The sequence below is a fragment of the Ceratotherium simum genome, chromosome 22 (assembly GCF_057802395.1).
Source record: "Ceratotherium simum simum isolate JZ-2026a chromosome 22, ASM5780239v1, whole genome shotgun sequence".
Lineage (NCBI taxonomy): Eukaryota > Metazoa > Chordata > Mammalia > Perissodactyla > Rhinocerotidae > Ceratotherium > Ceratotherium simum.
In genome coordinates, this window is record NC_141921.1 from 30,048,117 (window position 1) to 30,070,036 (window position 21,920).

General features: G+C 42.9%; 1 protein-coding gene across 2 annotated transcripts in view; it reads right to left on the minus strand.

The window, feature by feature from the left end:
* Nucleotides 1–19,736, minus strand: part of WDTC1 (WD and tetratricopeptide repeats 1) — a 65,491-nt gene extending 45,755 nt beyond the window's left edge. The window contains exons 1-3 of one of the 2 annotated variants that reach the window (XM_014784023.2): nt 19,354–19,736; nt 2,647–2,794; nt 1,112–1,195 (exon numbers count right to left, since the gene is read on the minus strand). In XM_014784023.2, the coding sequence (XP_014639509.1) occupies nt 1,112–1,195; nt 2,647–2,694 (132 nt within the window). In that variant the 5' untranslated portion in view covers nt 2,695–2,794; nt 19,354–19,736. The remainder of the gene's footprint in view (nt 1–1,111; nt 1,196–2,646; nt 2,795–19,353) is intronic. The other variant, XM_004425796.3, reaches the window with a different exon arrangement.
* Nucleotides 19,737–21,920: the final 2,184 nt, after the last annotated feature.

Genomic DNA, 21,920 nt, shown 5'->3' on the forward strand with positions numbered 1-21,920 from the left:
GATAATTAAAAGAAAGCAGTAACAATTACCTATAATCTCACTAGTTCGAGATAACACTGTTAACATTCAATAAATTTCTTTCTATTCTTTTTCTAAGATCAACATGTTCACTTACAAACACTAACCTGAGGAACCAAAGAGAATTAAGAGACCAAAGAAAATTCTTACTCAACCTGCAGATAACACTAAGTTGGATAGGACAGCTAAAAGTTAGATTCAGGGGCTGGCCCCGTGGCTTAGCGGTTAAGTGCGCGCGCTCGGCTACTGGCGGCCCGGGGTTCGGATCCCGGGCGCGCACTGACACACCACTTCTCTGGCCATGCTGAGGTGGCGTCCCACGTACAGCAACTAGAAGGATGTGCAACTATGACATACAACTAACTACTGGGGCTTTGGGGTGAAAAAGGAGGAGGATTGGCAATAGATGTTAGCTCAGAGCCGGTCTTCCTCAGCAAAAAGAGGAGGACTGGCATGGATGTTAGCTCAGGGCTGATCTTCCTCACACAAAAAAATAAATAAAAGTTGGATTCAAATCATGACCTTGAGGAAGGAAAGGGAATGGAACTAATATTATGGAGCATCTCTGTGTCAGACACTACGAAAAAGCTGAACTTCTGGACTGAAGGCTTGGCTCCCCATGTACTGGACAGGACAACACTGGACAAGGTGCTTGGCTTTTCTAAACATGTATTTTTTTTAATACCTATTCCCTACTACTTCCCCATTTCTTTGAAGCTAAAATGAGAAAGTACGTGTGTGTGTGCGCGCATGTGTATATAAAAACACTTTGTAAACTCTAAATTCCTGTACAAAGGTAAGAATCATTACTGTCCAAGCCAATAGTAAAAACAGTGGTATGCAACTGAACAAACTTTTTTCAAGCCCAAAGCAAATAATATGACCAAAACATAAATTCTGTGTGTCTGTATCAATCACTAATCTTGACTCACATTTGCCTGCATAATAAAACTGCTAGAAAGGAGAGGTAACCTTTAGGTATGACCTACAGAGAAGAACTTGTTTATGCCTTGAATAATGCCAAGAGGATTCCCTGGAGGCAGAGAATGGAGAGGCAGCCATCTGCGTCTAGGGTGCAAATTGGATCTCTTACCTGCAGCTCTGCTTCCAGGCCCAGGCGTCTGATAAAGGGGTCAGTGACATGGTAGCGCCGTTCAAAGCTCAGGGCACCCCGCTCCTGGCGGACAGAAACAAACTCATAGTTTCATTGACTCAATTCAACGTGATTTTACTATGTGCCTATTATATACCCAGCACTGTGCTGGGCACCACAGGAACTAGAAAAGATAACAAGAAATTGGCTGGCAGTAGCTCACACTATACTTAGGCAGGGATTAGAGAATGATAGAAGAGAGTATATAACTAAGCACTAAGTTGTGCTTGTTGGGCTACCAAAAAAAAAGCAAAAATGAAAAAATAAGGAGAGAAAAAAATTGGAAACAACAAATAGGGAATTTTTCCATATTTAGGTTGGAGAGGGTGGGCATTGTCTTTAGGATACATAGTGTAGGGGATATACAACGGAAAAAAATAACTTGCATGGATCCTCCCACTCTACAATTCTGTGCCTCTAGGAAACAGTCCTTGCCCTTGAGGGCCACCCAGTCTAATGAAATCACAAAAAAAAAACCCCACAAACGGACAAAGCTCCAAAAGGATTCAGGGATGCAGGGAAAAATATACAAAACACAGACTAACGTGCACCAAGTACATGGCTCATGTAGAGGCATGGACTCAATCCTTCTGGATGGTGACCACAGCTTATGCTGCAGGACACTTAATTTTTAAAAGATTTTTAATTAAAAATTTTTTTAGCACTTAACCTTTTTAAAGAACTTTCTTATGTTCTTTCAGATTTCATTCTCAAGATCAGCCTGCAGACAGACAGACATTATCATTTAAAAACAGAAAACTGAGGCACAGGGAGGTAAAATGAATAAAGTCTTATATGTAGTTAATTAGGGCAGTGGTGCGATTCAGCTCCTAACCCCAACTTGGGGTACTATAGAAGAACATCACGTCTTGGTCGAATCTCTTCCACTAAGCCCCCGTCCTCCTTTACTGAAGGTTTCTCTGACAAAGCCTGGGCCACCTCACTAAATGAACTTGACTGCCCAGTCATCCATTCATCTCATAGTACTGGAGTGTTTTCTATGTACAAACTGCAGAGAACAGGTGCGGGCTTTGGTATAGGAGACCTTTGAAGAAGAGAAGAAAGAGTCTACGCTGAACTGGGACTAAGACGGTCCCAGATTCTGTTATTTGTACAACTTATCTTCTGGAGCAACATGAAGAAGCTATATTTACTCCTACTACACATCCCACCCCCACACACACACGGATGTGCACACACATGCACAACACACTGATGGCTCCCTTTCCTCATCAGCCTCCATTAATCTCAGCAGCCAAGGTATAAGCATTTGGACAGAGGAGTCTCCATGTTCTTGGGTAAAAGAAGATGGGAGTCAAGTGACCTTGATTCTAGTCCCAGGTCTAATTTGCCACTAATTAGCTAAGTGACTTTAGGCAAGTCACCGACTCTAAACTTCAGTTTCATCAGCTGTAAAATGAATCTGTGGAAGAAAAAGGACCTCATGTTCTGGTTCAGAGGTCTGGGATGCTTACCTTGATCTGCCTACAGATGAGGTCTCTAGTTATGTTGACTTTTGCCATCTTCTCTTAATGGATTCAACAGAAGGAAGCTATAGAAGGATCTTCAGGACCCTTGAGCATTCCAGCCAAGCCCAGGTCCACAAGACACACATTTAATTACCTGGGAAAAAAACATCATCAAACCTTGGGGGATGGAATAAGGTAAGTTCAGAGCCCTGATTCCAACCCTCAAACAGCCCCCCAGCCCACCCAGTAAACTGGCTATTGCCTGTTGATTTATGACACGGTAGGCTGGCCCTGCTCCATAGTGGTGAAGAACCTCTGGTGGGTGTAGGGGGTGGAGGGGGTGGGGAGACAATGACTCACAGCCACAGGAAGTATTGGAACAAACACTGAAGGAGTAACGTATGCTTCACTAGAAAATGGGGAGTTGGATATGAGTATGAAGGAAGATGGAAGCATATCCTGAAAGTAAGAACAAGGCACACAGAATGAAAGATGTCAAGTTTCACTTGCTCAGTATGCATCTTTTTTTTTTTTTTTTAAAGATTTTATTTATTTTATTTTTTCCCCCCAAAGCCCCAGTAGATAGTTGTATGTCATAGCTGCACATCCTTCTAGTTGCTGTATGCGGGACTCGGCCTCAGGATGGACAGAGAAGTGGTGCCTTGATGCGCACCCGGGATCCGAACCCGGGCCACCAGCATTGCAGCACGCGCACTCAACCACCAAGCCACAGGGCCGGCCCTCTCAGTATGCATCTGTGGCAACCAGTCTGAAACTTTTAATTATGCTTCAAATCCCTGACCCTCAGCTTAGCTCTCCCCAAAACCAAATCAGTATCACAGACAGAACACTCAACCCTCTAAGAGATTCACAGAATCAAAGAGCAGACAGGAAATGTAATGGTGACCATGTCCAAGATCCAATCCAATAAAGAAATCCCTCTTCAAAATCCTGACAGGTAGGCTTTCAGTCTCACGACCTCTTGAAGCACCTTATTCCTTTATTATACAACTGACAGTGAGAAAGACCTAGTAATCTCATTTCTTATAATTTACCATAAGAAAACACAAAATATAAGAAATAAAACAGTTCCATACCCAAGAATATTCATCACAGATTTTGTAAAAGGAAAAAAAATAAAACCACAGAAGTTTCCAATGATAGAGGAATGGCTATATAATGTATAGCCATATGATATTATGCAGCATTAGAAAGGCTACTTATGAAGGAAAAATGCTTACATCCCATCAAATTTTTATATAATAACACGATGCTTCTTCAATAAACACTACTATCACAGCTATGTTTAAAAAGGAAATATAGAAAATAATTTAATAGCCATCTTTGGATAATACTATGATTTTTTTCCTTTTTGATGTTTTAAAATTTTTTCTATAAAAGCACATTAATTTTGTAATCAGAAAAAAAAAAACACTAGAGGAAAAAAATAAACCATTAGGTTTTAAAATAAAGTTCTGCCTCCTGTTACTTCCACCTTTTGGTCCTGGTTCCACCTCTGCAGCCACACAGAAGGTCTAGTCTTTCTTCCCCATCACAGCCCTTTGTGCTGTGATGATGGCTCTCAGGGCCCACCAGGCCTCTCCGCCAACCCTCCCAAGCCAGCAAGACCTCCTGAGAAGACTTCTGGACCTCCTGCACCTGGTTTTCCACCAGCTGGGCTCCTGCAGATTCCTAGCACATCCCCCTTAAATCACACCTTTCTCCACCTGATCTCTGGGCAGACTCCTTCCTTTCCTTTGGCATTTAATCCACAAAAGGAAACTCTCCATATAAACACTACGTTATTGCAGATATTTTTTTCTTTAGGCACACAGTAGAACAATAAAGAACTTGCTGCCTCATGTTCCCATTCAGCCCAAGTTCTTTGGGGCTTATGCCTCCATGATCCACTAGGGGATCATAGGCTCTTAAAAGCGCAAGAACCTTCCCTTACAATGCGGAAGCCATCCAGCATTGCATCTTAGTGAGCATTACCAGGTAGATATGGAAGTCACTGGCACTACTTAGGATCACAAAACTTGTGAGCACCAAGAACATCCAGGGACGTCAACTGAGAATAACTACAGCTTCATGATGGCTTTTCCAGGGGACATTGGCCATCAAATTAAAAATGTGAATTTGAACAAACTGACATACACTAAACACTGGCCTGCAATTGTGTTTACGGCTCTGGTTTGCGATATAATGGTCAAAGCCAAAACAACACCAGTAATTTCCCCCACAATCACCAAGAATATGGGGTAAGGCTTATTACAGTGGAAAGAACACCAAAGTCAGTGAGTATATCTGGTATTAAGCAAGACCAGTTATATGGTCTTGGTCAAGTCTCTTAATCTCTCCAAGTAGGCACTCATTCCTGTGACTCACAGGCACAGGAAGCACTGGAACAAACACTGAAGGGGTCACGTATGCTTCACCAGAAAAAGGCTCACTCTTTACCACCAACACGCTTTTCCTTGGAAGACTGCTGGCAAGGTTAAATGAAATAGTGTTAAGCACAAAGTTTTTTGTTTAATTTTATTTTGAAAAGAATATAAATACTTTTTTGAAAAGAATATAAATACTTTAATCTGCTAAGAAATAGTAAGTTGCCAAATATTACACACTTACTATGTACCAGGAATTGTGCTAAATGCTTTATATTCATTCATTTATTGATTCAACAAATGAACACAAGAAGCTTCTACTATATGCCAGGTACTATTCCAGGCCCAGGGGATATAGCAGCGAACAAAACAAGCAAGTTCCTTACTCTCATGGTACTTACATTCTAGCAGGAGGGGACAGATAATAAATAATAATACAAATGAAATAAGAATATATCTAATAGTGAAAAGTACTATGATGAAAATAAAACAGGTTGATATGAGAGTGATTGACGGGCTACCTTTAGACTTGAGGTCAAAGAAGATATAGTACACATTTGTGGAGTTTTCTGGCTGCTCAGCATTTGAATCCCTTCCAATAATTTGGGAATTCCCCGTCTAATGAGTCTGGCGGGAGGCAGAGCACCCTTCCACTGTGAAGTGAGAATGGTGGAGACTAAGATTCTCTTTCTGAGGCTTGCTTGCAGCTAGAGTGTGTACATATGGCTCAGGCTATGCCAACCAGACACATCAGCCCCAGACCTTAACTGGGATATGGTGTCAAAGAATCCAAGGACCATGGAGAGTCGATGCTGGCAGCAAAGGTGGCTATAGTGGCCATTAAGGTCCAGTCAGCTGGTGGTAGTGGCGTAAGCCATATAAGTGGACTGGTTCTGTGAATGATTTTGGCTGTGGATCCTGGCTGCTACCCAGTTTCCCCTGTTCTAGCCCATTCTTCAAGCCTGGCTTTGTGGCCTTCCTTGATATTTTGTAAATTTCCCTAATATCCTTTCAATAATCAGCTGGAGTTGGTTTCTGTTGCTCACAACTACAAATCTTGCCTGATACAGAGGGGTTCTCTGAGAAGACGACATTTAAGCTGAGACATGAATGACAAGAAGTTGTAAAGAACTAGGGGAGGACACTTCTGAGGAAAGAGAACAACCAGTGCTAAGGCTGTAGAGGAAGATTGATTCAAAAAGCTTGTGTGTAGATGCTATTACTATCATCATTTTACAGATAAGGAAATAGAGACATGACATAATTTTCACAATGTCACACAGCTAATAAACTGGAGCTGGAGCAGGGACTCAAACCCAGAGCTGTATGCACACTCTTCACCACCATGGCATGTAATTCCTAGAGATCACCATGAGAATCCACCAAAAGAGCCAACTAAATTGTCACTACTCATTCACTAATTTTTTTAAAACATTAACTGAGTATTTACCAAGTACCAAGCACTGTGCTAGACCAAGAGAGCATAGAATCAAAGGCAAGGGGCTTTAGCTAAGATTGGTGTGTGACTTGCAAACACTAAAAGGAACAAGAGGAGGAAAAAGCAGAGAAACCAGACAAGCAAAAAGCCACTACAATTCAGGTAAATGGTAAAATGGAAACTGGGATTTAAAACAATATCAAACCTCTGGTAGGCAAAAGTTTAAAAAAACAAAATGTCAAATTTAATACAACTACTGTTCAGTTAGCATTCTGGTGAACATTTCTGTTCCCACCCTGAGAAGAAATGATAGCATACTGGCAGATAGCTCTTTCTCGAGCACGGCCACCTTCTCTCCTCTCAAGGAAACAGAGATTCAGTGCCTTTCCACAAACTTGTACAGGAAGACAAGCATAACTGGAAACATTTCTAAGTAGAGATTATTTAAAGATTTTATTTATTTATTTTTTCCCCCAAAGCCCCAGCGGATAGTTGTATGTCATAGCTGCACATCCTTCTAGTTGCTGCACGTGGGACACGGCCTCAGCATGGCCGGAGAAGCGGTGCGTCGGTGCACGCCCGGGATCCGAACCCGGGCCGCCAGCAGCGGAGCGCGTGCACTTAACCGCTAAGCCACCGGGCCGGCCCCTAAGTAGAGATTATTTAAAGGGTTCACATCAGGAGAGAAATACTCTCACATCTACCAAGGGGCATAACTAGTTTCATACTTCAGTCCAAAAGTCTCTCAAATATAAATAATCAGATAAATAAATGAACAGTTACTTTAATATGAGAAGGTTAATCATGGGCAGATTTTAAAAGCACTATTTTAAGGAGGGCTCCAAAATAGTCAATTCTACAGAGTAAAGAACTCATAGATAAGGAAAGATATGAATGAAAGATTTGGAATCGGCAAAAGGAAGTTATATATATACGATTAAACACTAGAAAAGACTATATCCAGGAGATTTCTATCTCTGGTGCAGTATGCAAATTACATAATGTCCAGTTCTGCTGAGAGGCAAAAACACTGAAATAAGTGACTTCAAGAATCCATAAGATAAAATTTTCAATGCCTATTATGCCAGGCACTATGGTGGACTTTGAAAATATGGCAAAAAACAAGGCAAACACAGACCCTTCTCTTCAAGAACACACAATATAGTTTTCATTAATTGAATATCAATGGCACCAAGGCTATTGTAATCAGAGGTCCATAGAGGTACTAAAAAAGGCTAATTTAACAAAATGAATAGCTAGGATAGTAAATAGAGAAGGAACAACATGGAATAATAAATTAAATCTTGTTTATACTCATTTATTCATAAAAGAAAGTACAAAAATGACAGTGGGAGAAACAAACTAAACATATGACAGTAGAGCAAGAAAGACAACTTGGAAAGCACTAATGAAAAATGAGGACTTGAACACACCACAAGCAACTTTTGTATGTGTGTGTGAGGAAGGTTCAGCCCTGAGCTAACATCCACGCCAATCTTCCTCTTTTTGCTGAGGAAGACTGGCCCTGGGCTAACATCTGTGCCTATCTTCCTCCACTTTATATGGGACGCCACCATAGCATGGCCTGACAAGCGGTGCATCAGTGTGCACCCAGGATCTGAACCCAGGCTGCCAGCAGCGGACCGCACGCACTTAACCACTACACCAGGGGGCCGGCCCCCACAAGCAACTTTTAATGTATATTCTTCATTCTAAGGATAGCATAGTTAACTGAATATACCCTTAATTTCACACTTAAAGCTTTACTAACATTGAGGGTTAATTTGTTTGCAGAACATGAAAGCTCAATAAAAACTTTCTCTAGCTAGAGTACAAAGGTTTAAGAATGGCATCTACTGTACTTTAGAATATTCCAGGCCAGCTCTAGTTGATACTCAATGAAAAGAAGGAAGAAGGAAGCCAGTTTCTGGGTGTCGGGAATATGAAAAATATAAAAATACCTAAGGCACAGAGGAAAACATATGACATAATGTTATAAAGAAAATATGAGCTGGGCCGGCTCTGTGGCTTGGCGGTTAAGTGCGCGCGCTCTGATGCTGGCGGCCCGGGTTCGGATCCCGGGAGCGCCCGGAGGCACCACTTCTCCGTCCAACGCGAGGCCGAGTCCCGCGTACAGCAACTAGAAGGATGTGAACCTATGACATACAACTGTCTACTGGGGCTTTGGGGGGAAAAAGCTGAATAAATAAAATCTTTAAAAAAAAAGAAAATATGAGCTGCTATGCAGATGTTACACTTCCCAAAAGGTATTCTATTCCTGGAGTTCTAAAATGCCTAACATGTCACCACTTAACCCCATCCCTTCCACAAACTTTTAACTTAGGCTACTGGGAAACTTTCTTCTATGGGCATATCTCTACTACTATAAAGGAAGCTAATTAAGAAAATAAAATTCAATTAACAAATCAATTTGGAGGAATTAATCTACTTCACAATGCAAAGGGTACCAATAATACAATAGCCTGAGGTCAACAAGCCTTAGAAGAAAGTACACCTGGTGAAGATTACTCATAGGGAACCAAAGATTGAATGGTAATATCCAAACATGAGAAATCACCCATTTCAGGTGTGCCATAGTCCTTATTTGGGCTCCGGACAATGCAGCAGAAAGAGAAGCAGACTTACAATACTTAGGCACCTGGGCCTGAATTCCAGCCCCCTCACTGTGCCAGTCAGTACCTCCTTAGGCAACTAACTTAACCTTTCTAAGTTTCAATTTCCTCATTTGTAAAATCGGGATGCTAACCTACTTCAATGGGTTGTTGGGAGGAACGAACGATGAATATATGTGAAAGCACATGACAGTACCTGGATTGTAGTAGGTGCTCAACAGATGTTAGCCAAATCTGAATTCTGCTAAGACCTGATAACTCCTGTTATCTATGCTCAGTGGCATGACATTTCTCCCTTACTTCCTTCCCTACCAGAGAGACAACGCTGACTGGGGATTCCACTGTAGGATGGTGGGGCATTATTATAATAGCTACAAGCATTATTCATAACAGCTAAAAGGTGGAAACAACCCAAACGTCCGTCAACTGATGAGTGGATAAACAAAATGCAGTATATACATACAATGGAATATTATTTTGCCATAAAAAGGAATGAAATACTGATACATGCTACAACATCAATGAGCTTTGAAAACGTTATGCTAAGTGAAAGAAGCCCACATATTGTATAATCCCATTTATATGAAATGTCCAGAATAGGAAAATATATAGAAAAGAAAGTAGATTTGTGGTTTCTTGAGGTTAGAGGGGCTGGGGGATAGAGGGGTGATAGCTAAAGGATATGTGTTTCCCTTTTTTTAAAAATTTAAGTGAAATTCACATAACATAAAATTAATCATTTTAAAGTGTAAAATTCAGTGGTATTTAGTACATTCACAATGTTATGCAACCATCACCTCCAGCTGGTTCCAAAACATTTCTATCACCCCAAAAGAAAACTTCATATCCATTAAATAGTTAGTCCTTAGTCCCTCCTCCTCCCAGCGTCTGGCAATTTACTTTCCGTATCTATGAATTTACCCATTTGAGATATTTCATATAAATGGAATCTTTCAATACGGGCCTTTTGTGTCTGGCTTCTTTGACTTAGCATACATCTTGAGGTCCATCCATATTGTAGCATGTATCAGTACTTCATTCCTTTTTATGGCTGAGTACTATTCCATTGCACTGATATGCCACATTCTGTTTATTCATTCATCCGCTTGCTGTTGTGAATGGTGCTGCTATGAACATTTGTGTAAAAGTATCTGTTTGAGTACTTGTTTAAAATTCTTCTGAGTATATATCTAGGAGTGGAATTGCTGGGTCATATGGTAATTTTATTTTTAACTTTGCGAGGAATCATCAAACTGTTTTCCACGGCAGCTGCACCATTTTACATTTTAACCAGCAATGTACAAGGGTTCTAATATCTCTACATCCTCACCAACAAGTGGTGTTTTTTTTTCCTTCCTAATTATAGCCATTCTAATGGGTACAAAGTGGTATTTCATTGTGGTTCAGGATTTCTTTTTGAGGTGAGGAATATGTTCTAAAATGGACTGTGGTGATTGTTGCACTTATCTACGAGTATACTAAAAACCATTGAATTGTATACTTTGAATGGGTGAATTGTATGGTATATGAATTATATCCCAATAAAGTTATTATACATATATTAAAAAACAAAGAAACTACTGATACTGGCAACGATGGATGAATCTCATAGATTCTGAGCAACAGAAGCCAGATATTAAAAAGTACATACTGTATGATTACATTTATATGAAGTTCTAGAACAGGCAAAATTATAGTAAAAAAAAAAAAAAATCAGGGGCTGGCCCGTGGCTTAGCGGTTAAGTGCGCGCGCTCCGCTGCTGGCGGCCCGGGGTTCGTATCCCGGGCATGCACCGACGCACCGCTTCTCTGGCCACGCTGAGGCCGCATCCCACGTACAGCAACTAGAAGGATGTGCAGCTATGACATACAACTATCTACTGGGCTTTGGGGGGAAAAAAATAAATAAATAAAATTATAAAAAAAAAAATCACAAGTGTTGCCTGGGGCCATGGACACTGAAAAGGACGGAACATCTGAGAACTTTCTTGAGTGATAGAAAGGCTCTATATATTGATGGGAGGATAGGTTACGTTACATCGGTATTGGGAGTATGGGTTACATGGGTATATCCATTTGTCAAAATTGTATAATCAAGATTAGTGCATTTTAATGTTTGTAAATTTCAACCAAAAAATAGAATGGGAGGTGGAAAGCAGGGGAGATATAGAGGAAACAAGAATGGCAGAATGTTGACAGTTGTTGAAATAGGATGATGAGTTCATGGGGGTTCATTATTCTGTTCTATTTACTTTGTATATATTTGGAATTCTCTCTAATAAAGTTCTTTCAAAAACCCTTCTTTCCTACTATAGAGTCATTCAAAACATGGAAGACTGATTAACGAAATGGAAAACCATCAATCATATATAGTTAGAAAACCAGGTTCAAGACATACACATGGCCATCCCAGCCTTGGGGGAAAAAAACACAAACCAAAAAGTGTACATATCTAGAATGCTATAACAAGAAGGATATGCACCAAAAATGTTATCCAGTGGTCATCTCTCTGGTAGGACAACAGGCAATTATTTTTTTCTTTCTGTTCCTCTGTATTTCCCAACTATTCTACTGTAAACATTTATTGTTTTTATAATAAGGTAGAAATAGCAGTTAGAAAACAGCTTTGGACTGAAAGAAACTTGAGTTTGAATCTGGCTCTACTACACACTAGGTTGTGTGATATTGGGCAAAATTATTTACCTTCTCTAAGCTCCTGGTGTTTTTTTGAACCTGCAATGTAGGTATATGTAATAACATCTATGTCATAGGGTTATTTGGAACAGTAAATGAGATAATGCACTATAAAGCACTTAGCACAATACCTGCCATGTGGTAAGCGCTCAAGAAACACTTCAATAAAAACTTTCATCTGTTACATGAGATAATAATAGTACCTACCCCATAGACTGTTAAGAGGGTTACGTGAGATAACTGGCGCACTGTAATACTAAGTGTGAGTGACAGTATTATTTGTAATAAGAAAAAATTGTTTAAGAAAAGCCTCTCGGGCCGGCCCCGTGGCTTGGCGGTTAAGTGCGCGCGCTCCGCTGCTGGCGGCCCGGGTTCGGATCCCGGGCGAGCACCGACACACCGCTTCTCCGGCCATGCTGAGGCCGCGTCCCACATACAGCAACTAGAATGGATGTGCAACTATGACATACAACTGTCTACTGGGGCCTTGGGGGAAAAATAAATAAATAAAATCTTTAAAAAAAAAAGAAAAGCCTCTCTCCAAAAAGTTAAACATAGAGTTGCCATGCAACCCAGAAATTCCACTTGTAGGTATATACCCAAGAGAAATAAAAGTATATGTCCACATGAAAACTTGTAGATGAATGTTCATTCATAGCAGCACTGTTTATAATAGTCCCAAATTAGAAACAACCCAAATGTCCATCAATGGATAAATAAATGTCCATCAATGGATAAATAAAATGTGGTATATCCATGTAATGGAATATTATTCAGCCATAAAAGGGAATACATGCTACAACATGGATGAAACAAAAACATTATGCTACATGAAAGAAGCCAGACACAAAAAGCCACATATTGTATGAATCTATTTATATGAAATGTCCAGAACAGGAAAAGCTATAGGGACAGAAAGTAGATTAGTGGTTGCCTAGGATTGAAGGAGAAGATGGGAGTGATGGGGGATAGGTGGTGATGGCTAGAGAGTATGGGTTTCTTTTTGTGGGTGATGCAAATGTTCCGGAATTAGATAGTGGTGACGGTCGCAGAACTTTGTGAATATATTAAAAAGTGCAGAATTGTATACATTAAAAGAGTAGATTTTATGGTATGTGAATTATATTGCAATTATAAAGAACAAAGAAAAGCCCCCAAACTCTGTCTTCTTTTCTCTACCTCAAAATCACAACTTAAGAAAAGAAAATTTAGGGGCTGGCCTGGTGGTGTAGTGGTTAGTTTGCCCACTCCGCTTTGGCGGCCCAGGGTTCGCAGGTTGGGATCCCGGGTGTGGACCTACACACCGCTTATCAAGCCATGCTGTGGCAGCGTCCCATATAAAGTAGAGGAAGATGGGCACGGATGTTGGCCGAGGGCCAATCTTCCTCAGCAAAAAAGAGGAGGATTGGAAACAGATGTTAGCTCAGGGCTAATCTTCCTCAAAAAAAAAAAAAAAAGAAAAGAAAAATTTAGTTCTCACCCTTTCCTTCACCTGTCTCCTACCTTGAACTGTAATTATTTATGTGGCTTTTCTTCCTTAAAAGACTAAAAGCATCCTGAGGGCCAGCTCTTCATCTGATCCAGCTACTGATCCTCCTACATCTCCAAGGAGTGATGTGGGCTTAGCAGGTGCCAATCAATACTTGCTGAAGGAATAATAGCATGACTATCTTGCATATATACAGTGTTTTATACCTATCAGAGTGCTTTTGTTCATCTTTTTAATTTGAACTTCACAACAATCCTATGAGGAAGCTGGAAAGCTATTATCATCCTGATTTAACAAGAGAGAACTGAAGCACAATGCTACGTGGTACTGAGGAAAAGGACTGGACTGGGATCTAGGCTCTTGTGCTCCAGGCCAGGCTCTGCCTCTGACTGGCTGTATGACCCTGAGTGAGGCATTTCCCTCTCTCAGCCTACTTCCCCATCTGTAAAATGAGTGGTAGACTCGGAGATGAGCTGCAAAACCCCTTCCAATGCCACTAGCCTATGATTCTAAGGATGCACTGCTAGGTAGCAGTAGAGTGGAGATGGAACCCAAGTCGTCTGTGTTCTCCGTCCTTGGGACATGCTGCCTCCCACTGCAGGGAGGTGCCCCCAGCCTGAGTGATAACTGATCCCCTTTCAACATTCTGAATTATGCAAAAGATGTATGCAAGTTTCCTTTCACTTTCTTTGTGGTGGTTTTCCTACTGGAGCAATCCTATAGAAGAGAAAAAAATGCACTTCCAATGCATAAAAGTCATTGGAACTAGCATAATAAAACAAAAACAGTTGGGCTGTGGAGTCCAACAGACCCAAGGTTCAAATCCCAGTTCTGCTACCTACTTTCTGTGTGACATCACTTCTAAACCTCAGTTTCCTAATCTGTAAAACAGGGATGATGCCTACCTTCGCAGAGTGATGAGGAATGCGAAGAGCCACACATGTAAAAAGCCTGACACTGAGGCTGGTAAATAATATTTACTGAACATTCTAAGCATTTTACAATTGTTGCCTGACAGACTACTCATAACAATCTTATGAGATAGGTACCTTTATTGCTCTAATTTTACAGATAAACTGAGGCACAGAGAAGTTAATTTGTCCCAAGTTACTGTTATTAAAGGGAAAGTCAAACTAGATAGTTTAACTCCAGGACCTAAGCTGTTGGCCACTAAAAAATACTTACTGTTACTATCTTTAATTAGACCACGTCCAAACTTTGTCTCTTACCAGCTTAATCCTCAGGATTAAGCTAAGGAATCAAAATCACCTTGACTCTCCTGGTCTCAGACACAAAATTAAGGAGTGCATTTCAGGTTCATGGACTAAGCTGGCACAAGAACAGCATCTGGGAAAGGTATGGTTTGTACGACAGGCCCATTAGCAATGCACTTTTGGAAAAGTTCTTTGCCATCTTTGAGGCTCCTGGCTCAAATGAGTCCACATTTGGGACTTCTCTGTGGAAGTCCATCCTAAGAAATGCTTCACTTTCTGGGAGGCTCTGGATGAAAACTCACCTTCATGTCTTCTCTGCCTGAATGGGTTTGTATTGCCACTTGAGCTTTGTGAAAAATATTCCTTGCTGTTTTCAAAACTTTGCTTTTCAGTGATCATAGCTAATTTATCTGCCTTCTCCTAGTGCCACGATTACTTTCAGGTAGTAGAAGGGAACAGAAAGAGAAAAGGGAGCATATTTTGATAATGCTGTCCTCTCTCACTGTATTTAAGAGCATCCACAGCCTTGGATTTTGGCTTTAACTTGCATCTTTCCGAATCCTACCACAATTTAAGTACCTCTCATAGGGAAGCCTTTGATGTGTCACCCTCTAACTTTACTCCTAGCAGAAAGGTCAAAGAAAGCTAAGCCAATCAATTTGGAAATGCTTCCTTTCTAATTCAATTGCAGCTGTGTTACATCCAGATGTCTGACTCAAGAGGGAACCAGGTAAGCTATTGGCATCCAAACACTCAGGCCTCAACTGATGAAGCTCCCTGACCAGAAATGCCTGACTTTCATTCTGAGAAAGGCTCCCTAAAAGGTTCAGGGATATGCACAGTTTTCTGCTTTCTGAAAGGAGAATCTGGGAGTTATGAACAAGGACAAAATTTTACCAAGGTCCTGATCCTAACACTACCTCAGAGTGCCCCTGGATAGCTACCTGGGCAAGGTCTGATTCTGCTCCACGCCCCTCCCCAAGAAAATGGGGTTAATACCTCCCCAGATGGCTACAGGTACAGGAAGGATTAAGGGTTATTATTCTTGGCACACACGGCTGTCACAGCTCTAGCAGTTGTGACCTTGTTCATCCTAAAACAAGACATTAAATATAAAAATGCAAACAGTGATCCCTGAATCTGGTTCTACAGTAGGGTGAGAATTTCCTTTCCACAAGGCCTTTGACACTGCCTCCTATACTCCAACCTGTTGGCTAAATCCTCCTCTTATTCAGGCCTCAAGTTTTTAAGGTATTAGTCACTAACGCCACAAAGCCCTTCGAGGAGTCGGCAGCTATTATTAATAGCACAAAGAATGAGCCTCAGAACTCTCAGAGTTTCAGTCAGGCCTGAATTCACCTTGACAAGCCAAAGTGGTACCCCTTCACCCCCAAACACAGGCTCTCGAGGACAATCAGTGAGGTCTAGTGAAAAGCATATATTACATCATTTAGTCCTCAGAAACTCATTGTAATGCAGGTGCTGTCATAAGCCTTATTTCACAGATGAGGAAACTGTAGCTCCAAGAGGACACGTGATTTACCCGAGGTCACCCAGCTAAGAAGGTGCAGACATAGGTTCAAATGTTAGCCCTACTACTACTACTAGCTGTGTAACCTCTAGCATATTTTTTAAAACTTTTTGGAGCCTTAGTTTCCTCATTTGTAAAGTGGGGATAATGATAATACCTACCTCACAGGGAATTTCTGAGGATTAAATGAGATATTGTAGGAAAAGTGTCCAGCAAGTGCCTGGCACAAAGTAAGTATTCAATACATGTTAGTTTTTTACAGATTAAAATGACAGAAGTTTGATATCATTTCCATGTAATAAAAGAATTTAAAATAATAAAAGATCACTTAGTCCAATTACCTGCAGAAGTATGAACTCTTCTATCATATCCTTGATAAGAAGTGGCATGGCAAAGCCTCCGCTTGAATACCTCCAATGACGGGTAACTCACTCCCTCACAAGGCAGCCCATTTTGTTTTTAGAAAGCCAAATTCTCTTCTATCAAGCTAATGTCTACCTCTTAGAATTTCTGTCCTTTGATCCTAGTGCTGCTTTCTAGAATCACACAGAGAAAGTCCAGTTCCCTTTCCACATGACAGTTTTTCAAGTATTTGAAGGCAGGTATCGTGTTCCCCCAGGCTTTTAGCTTTGGTCCTTTCAGCTCTTCCTCATGTGTCACAGTCCCAGGGAAGAGAGGCCTGGGTTTGAATTCTGATCCTCTCCCTTACTAGCTGTGTGACCTTAAGCAAGTTATTTAACCTCTCTGAATCTGTATCTTCATCTATATAACAGGGAAAATGATTTTCAGTTCACAAGGTAGTCACAAGGGTTAAATTAGATAAAGTAAAAAGACTACCCAGCATAGAGCCCAACATATACCAGGCCCTCAATAAACGTCAGTCACTTTTCAGGGTGTAGTCCAATTAGTAAATATTTCTCGTGTAGTCCAATTAGTAAATATTTCTCTCAAAGTAAATTAGCCAGAATTAAACATAACACCAAGGGATTGGTTTAAGATGGCAACTGCCAGAGCTTGGGTTTTTGAATAGCTTTCTTCTTAGATAGCTAAAAAGAAAGCACAGCCTACGAGTTATGTGGGTTCATCTACAATGGCAGCCCAAAGATGCAGTGGAGAATCTGGAAAGGTGAGGACGAAAGCAGCAAGAAAACAGGATGGATTATTAAACTAGTGACCCAAAAGAAAAGATGAGTATCACCATATTACAGGTTGTCTATGACTCCCTCTCTGAGACCCAGGACTGCATATGCAGACCACATTCCCTAACTCAAAAAGGAGAGAAGAAAAATAAAAATAATTCAAGAATAATTAGAGTCACAGTTCCAGGTCTCCCCAAGAGTTGGGCCCTCAAGATCCACATATGTTTAGCAGGGGGCTTCAAGATCTTCAGTTGTATCCTTCCAGATCCTGAAGTTCAGGTGTGTGAAAATACCCTACATAGGATGTCCCATGAGTCAACACTGAGCTCCTTCCAGCTAGAAAAATTGTCAGCTGTGTGACAACTCTAAAACTCAAAACTGGCAAATCATCAGTGTTAACACCATCACCATAATCATTACACATATTCTCTTTCCTTCAGTGACCCCAAGGGAAGATATCCCAGGCAGAAATACGGATTGTTGTTTAATTATTCTGCAGAGTTGACCCAAAGCACTGCTTCTACAAATTGAGGTGTGACTTGAACATAAGTGCCCCCAAAGGGGTCAAAAGAGGGAAGGACAGCAAGACCCCGGAATTAAAGCAGTATGATCACAAACTATGGCAGAAAAGATTGTTTCCCACTTGCCACTGAAATACAACAACTTGCACGGAAGAAATCCACTGTTAGTCTCAGACTCAGACCAAAGGAGCCCTACTAGTTACTCCTTGGTTTATGACAGAGGATCTGGTTATTATACTCAATAGCCAATATTCAATTCAATTCAATTAAAAATATAAGAATTATTAGGAAGAACAGGCCAGAACTCAAACCAGAAATAGCCTTAAATAGTTCCTTCACCTTAGTGAACAGAGACTGGCCACTCAAGAAGCACTGTAAGGTACAGAAAAGCTTAGTGCAGGCCACTGGGCATACTTGTGCCCTTGGTGGGGATTTCATAATGTCTTTGAGTCAGGAGGTGCCCTCAGAATAGTTTTCTTCTCCAAACTGTCTCAGGCTTTGTTAAAAGGGAACACTTTAGGGCCGGCCCTGTGGCTTGGTGGTTAAGTGTGCGCGCTGCGATGCTGGTGGCCCGGGTTCGGATCCCGGGTGCGCATCGAGGCACCACTTCTCCGTTCATCCTGAGGCCGAGTCCCACATACAGCAACTACAAGGATGTGCAGCTACGACATACAACTATCCGCTGGGGCTTTGGGGGGAAAAAATAAAATAAATAAAATCTTTAAAAAAAAAAAAAAAGGGAACACTTTACCCTGATCATCTACCCCATCCTTGGGAAGAATGAGGAAGCTACAGCCACCCTACCAGGCTTCTAAACCCTCAACTTGAGAGGAAAACTTTAAAGTTGCTCTACCCCAGGAAGTTAAAGAAAGTCACAGAAGAAATAGTCAAATTAGGCTGTCAGACATTAGTCATAAGTCTCGATACCTCTTTCCTAGAGACCCTAGTAGTACACCTGCAGAGGAGAGCCAGAGGGCACTAACCAAATTCAACCTGGCTGGCAAGGGGGCGTCCCACTGCAGCTTTCAGTAACAAGAATTGGATCCCGCTGGTTTGAAGTCTCTCTTCTAGTCCACACTTCCTATTTACCCTTTGAAGTGGGTACTGACTAGCCGGTTCCCAAGTAAAGGCCCTTTGTACAGGCGCTACAGTCGCCCGGTGGAAACACCTTGGCAGAGTTTAGTTTGGTGCCAGGACGGGCCACTGAAGGTATCTGCGGCTGCCAGAAGCTTGGACACGGACGGACGGACACACACACACACAGAGACAGAGAGAGAGGAAACTAAGAGAGCAGGTCAGGTCAACGTTGCCCTCCCGGCACTTCCACCTGCCCCCTTCTTCCTGAGCCCGGCGCCAGATCAGATGTCAAACAAAAACTCCGCAAAAAAGTCCCGTGATGGGACGACTTCCACCTCTCTCTCGGCAGAGCCTCCCCCGACGTCCCGGATAGCCCTCCGTCCCCATCCCGCCCCCAACCCACTCTGCCCTCCGCCCCAGCGAGGCCTGCCCCCTCTCGGGACATCCCAGAGTCCCGAAGCGGGCAGGCTCAGGCCCCCGGGCCGGCAGGGCTGGGGCCGGCCCAGAGCGGGCGGCCCGTATGCCGCGGCTGCGGGAGCCGGTCATCGCCTCGGGGCCCGCGGAGGGCAGGGGGCGGCGGCTTCTCGTACCTGTCAGGCCTCTTCCCAGGACCAGCGGCGGCGCAACTTCAGGAGCCCATGTCCGTCCGGGGGGCCCGGCCCCTCTCCCGGGAGCGGGGGAGCGGATCCCAGGGAGGGGGCTGGGGGGCCTGGGCAGCTCTAGCCCCTTCCCATTCTCCCCGCCCGGCGCCTGGCCGGGGCCGGACAGCGCCTCCGCCCGCCCCTGCGCACCGCCTCACACCCGCGCTCACACACACTCACACTCCCTCGCGCGCTCTCACACACGCACTCCCCTCCCTCCTCCTCCTCTGTTTATCTCCTCCAGCTGTCTGGGGACCCAGGAGAAGCCCAGCACCGCGCCTGCGCCACGCAGTCTCCGCCCCCGGCCCGCGCCTCACACCGGCAGCTACGCTACGGAGACAACGCCCGGCGGTTTCCAGAATGGCGAGCCGGGCCCCCCACCCCCCGTGCCCGGTCAACGTCTGCTGCCGGTGGCGCCCACTAACCTGCTAGTCGGGAAGCCCCGCACCGCCGCAACCAATCCGCCTCGCCGCTCGCCGGACCGGCAGCCAGTGGGCAGGCGGGAAAGCGGGGCTGAGCCCTGGGGCATCCTGGGAGTCGTAGTTTTTCCCAGTCGAAGAGCTCCTGCAGAGCGGGCTCAGCCCGCCCAGTTGCCATTAGTTACCCGGACGCACCTCCCACCCCGCATCCACGTAAAATGCTCCCTCACGTCGCTTCTGGAACATCCCTGCAGGGTCACCCGTTGCCCCCTAGAGCCTGACACAGTCTCCTAAGAGCCTTCTCAAGACTGCGTCAGAGACCCTGAATTGCGAGACCCTTATGCTGGGGCCCCAGGGACCCTAGAGCCAAGCCTCAGCTTACTCCTTCCTGCTCTAGGGGGCCGCTGAAGCGGCACGTTTCTCAGTCTTGTCTCCTGGGCCTGAAGGAAGAGCAGAAAAGGGAATCAGTCCTTCATCGAGTGGCCTGAAGGGGAGCCAGCTACACACACCTCTGGGAACCCTCAGGCTGATGGGAGAGACAAAGTCCATCTGAGACTGATGGAGGCACTGCTGTTCCCACCTCTGAGGAAAAGAGGGCAGTTCCAGCCTTGTGGAGTCCTAAGTCTGATGGAGGAGACACCTCCTCTCTAAGGAAGTTCCCAAGGTGACAAAGGAGGCATCATGCCTAACTTATGAAGGCAGAGACCAGGCCCCACCCCTGAGGAGCCTCAAGTCAGAAAAGGAAGACATTGTCATCTTTTGAGAATGGAAACTTGTCACTCACCCACAGGGTGCCATTTGTCAGATAATAATAATTTGCTTTTATTGAGCATTTACTATGTCAGCAGTGTATTGAGTACAGTTCCTTAGATAGCTACTGTTACTATCTGTGTTTTGCAGAAGAGGAAGCTGAGGCATAAAGAATTTAAAAGCAACTTGCCCAGGGTCACATAGCTGATAGGAACCAAGCTGAGATTCAAACCCAGATCTGCCCGACTCCAGAGTTTGAGCTTTTGAACACTATCTGTCCGTCCAGTGAAAACCAGGCAGCATCCACCCTCAGGAAGGCCTGAATATACATATTTAGCATTTATAGTGTTTGTTTCCTGTTTATCACTCCATGAGTTGCTTGTTTTTTCCTGCTTCTGCTCACATCAAGAGTATGAATTAGTCTGTGAGCTCCCAATGGGTGATTTCTCCCTATTTGGAGGAGTTAGAACCTACCTTTGTGAATTCAGTTTTGTGAAATGCCTTTCTCCTAAAAAATGTTTTGGTCATTCCTCCTGATCTCTCCCCCACAGATGTTCCACTGAATATAAAAAATCATAAACTTTTGGACTAGAAGAAAGCTTTGAGATCATCTATCCATAGCTCCCCAGGTTCAGGCTGAAATCCTGGTTAGGGTCACTGGGTCAATTAAACTGAATAACAGCTAACATTTATCGAACATTTACCATGGGAAATAAGTACTTATTGGTGAATTAAGCAATACTCTCACAAATCACATAGTTAGGAAGTGGTACAGTTGGGATTAAAATCCAGATTATTTTAATCCAAAACCCCCATTTTAAACCCTTGTTCTATGCTGGCAATGTCACAGAGGATCTTAGAAACACCAACAGGAGTATGGGTGATGTTTCTGTGACTCCTAGCACAGTCTCTGGCACATTACAGACACTCAGTAACTATTTGTCATCAGAATGAACTTTTGTTGGGAATGGATGACAGGAATAAGACTATTAATAATAGTTGCAACTACAATTTATTGATTATTTTCTACCGGGAGCTTACTGGTTCTCTCATGCACTCTCTCTCTTCTATGTATATGAATATATATGCATATATGACATATGGATATATGTATATATACATGTATTTATGTACACACACATACATTCACACGCACACTAACTCATTTGATCCTCACAACCACCTCATGAGTTAGGTATTATTCTTACTCCCATTTTACATAGAAGAAACAGAGACTTACAGGAGGATTAAGTTCAGAATCAGACACCCCTCCCAGCTATGGGTGTTTTCAGATCAATTTAAGAGAGAATTTTCTAACCAATAGAGCCGGGCTACTTTGGGAGATTG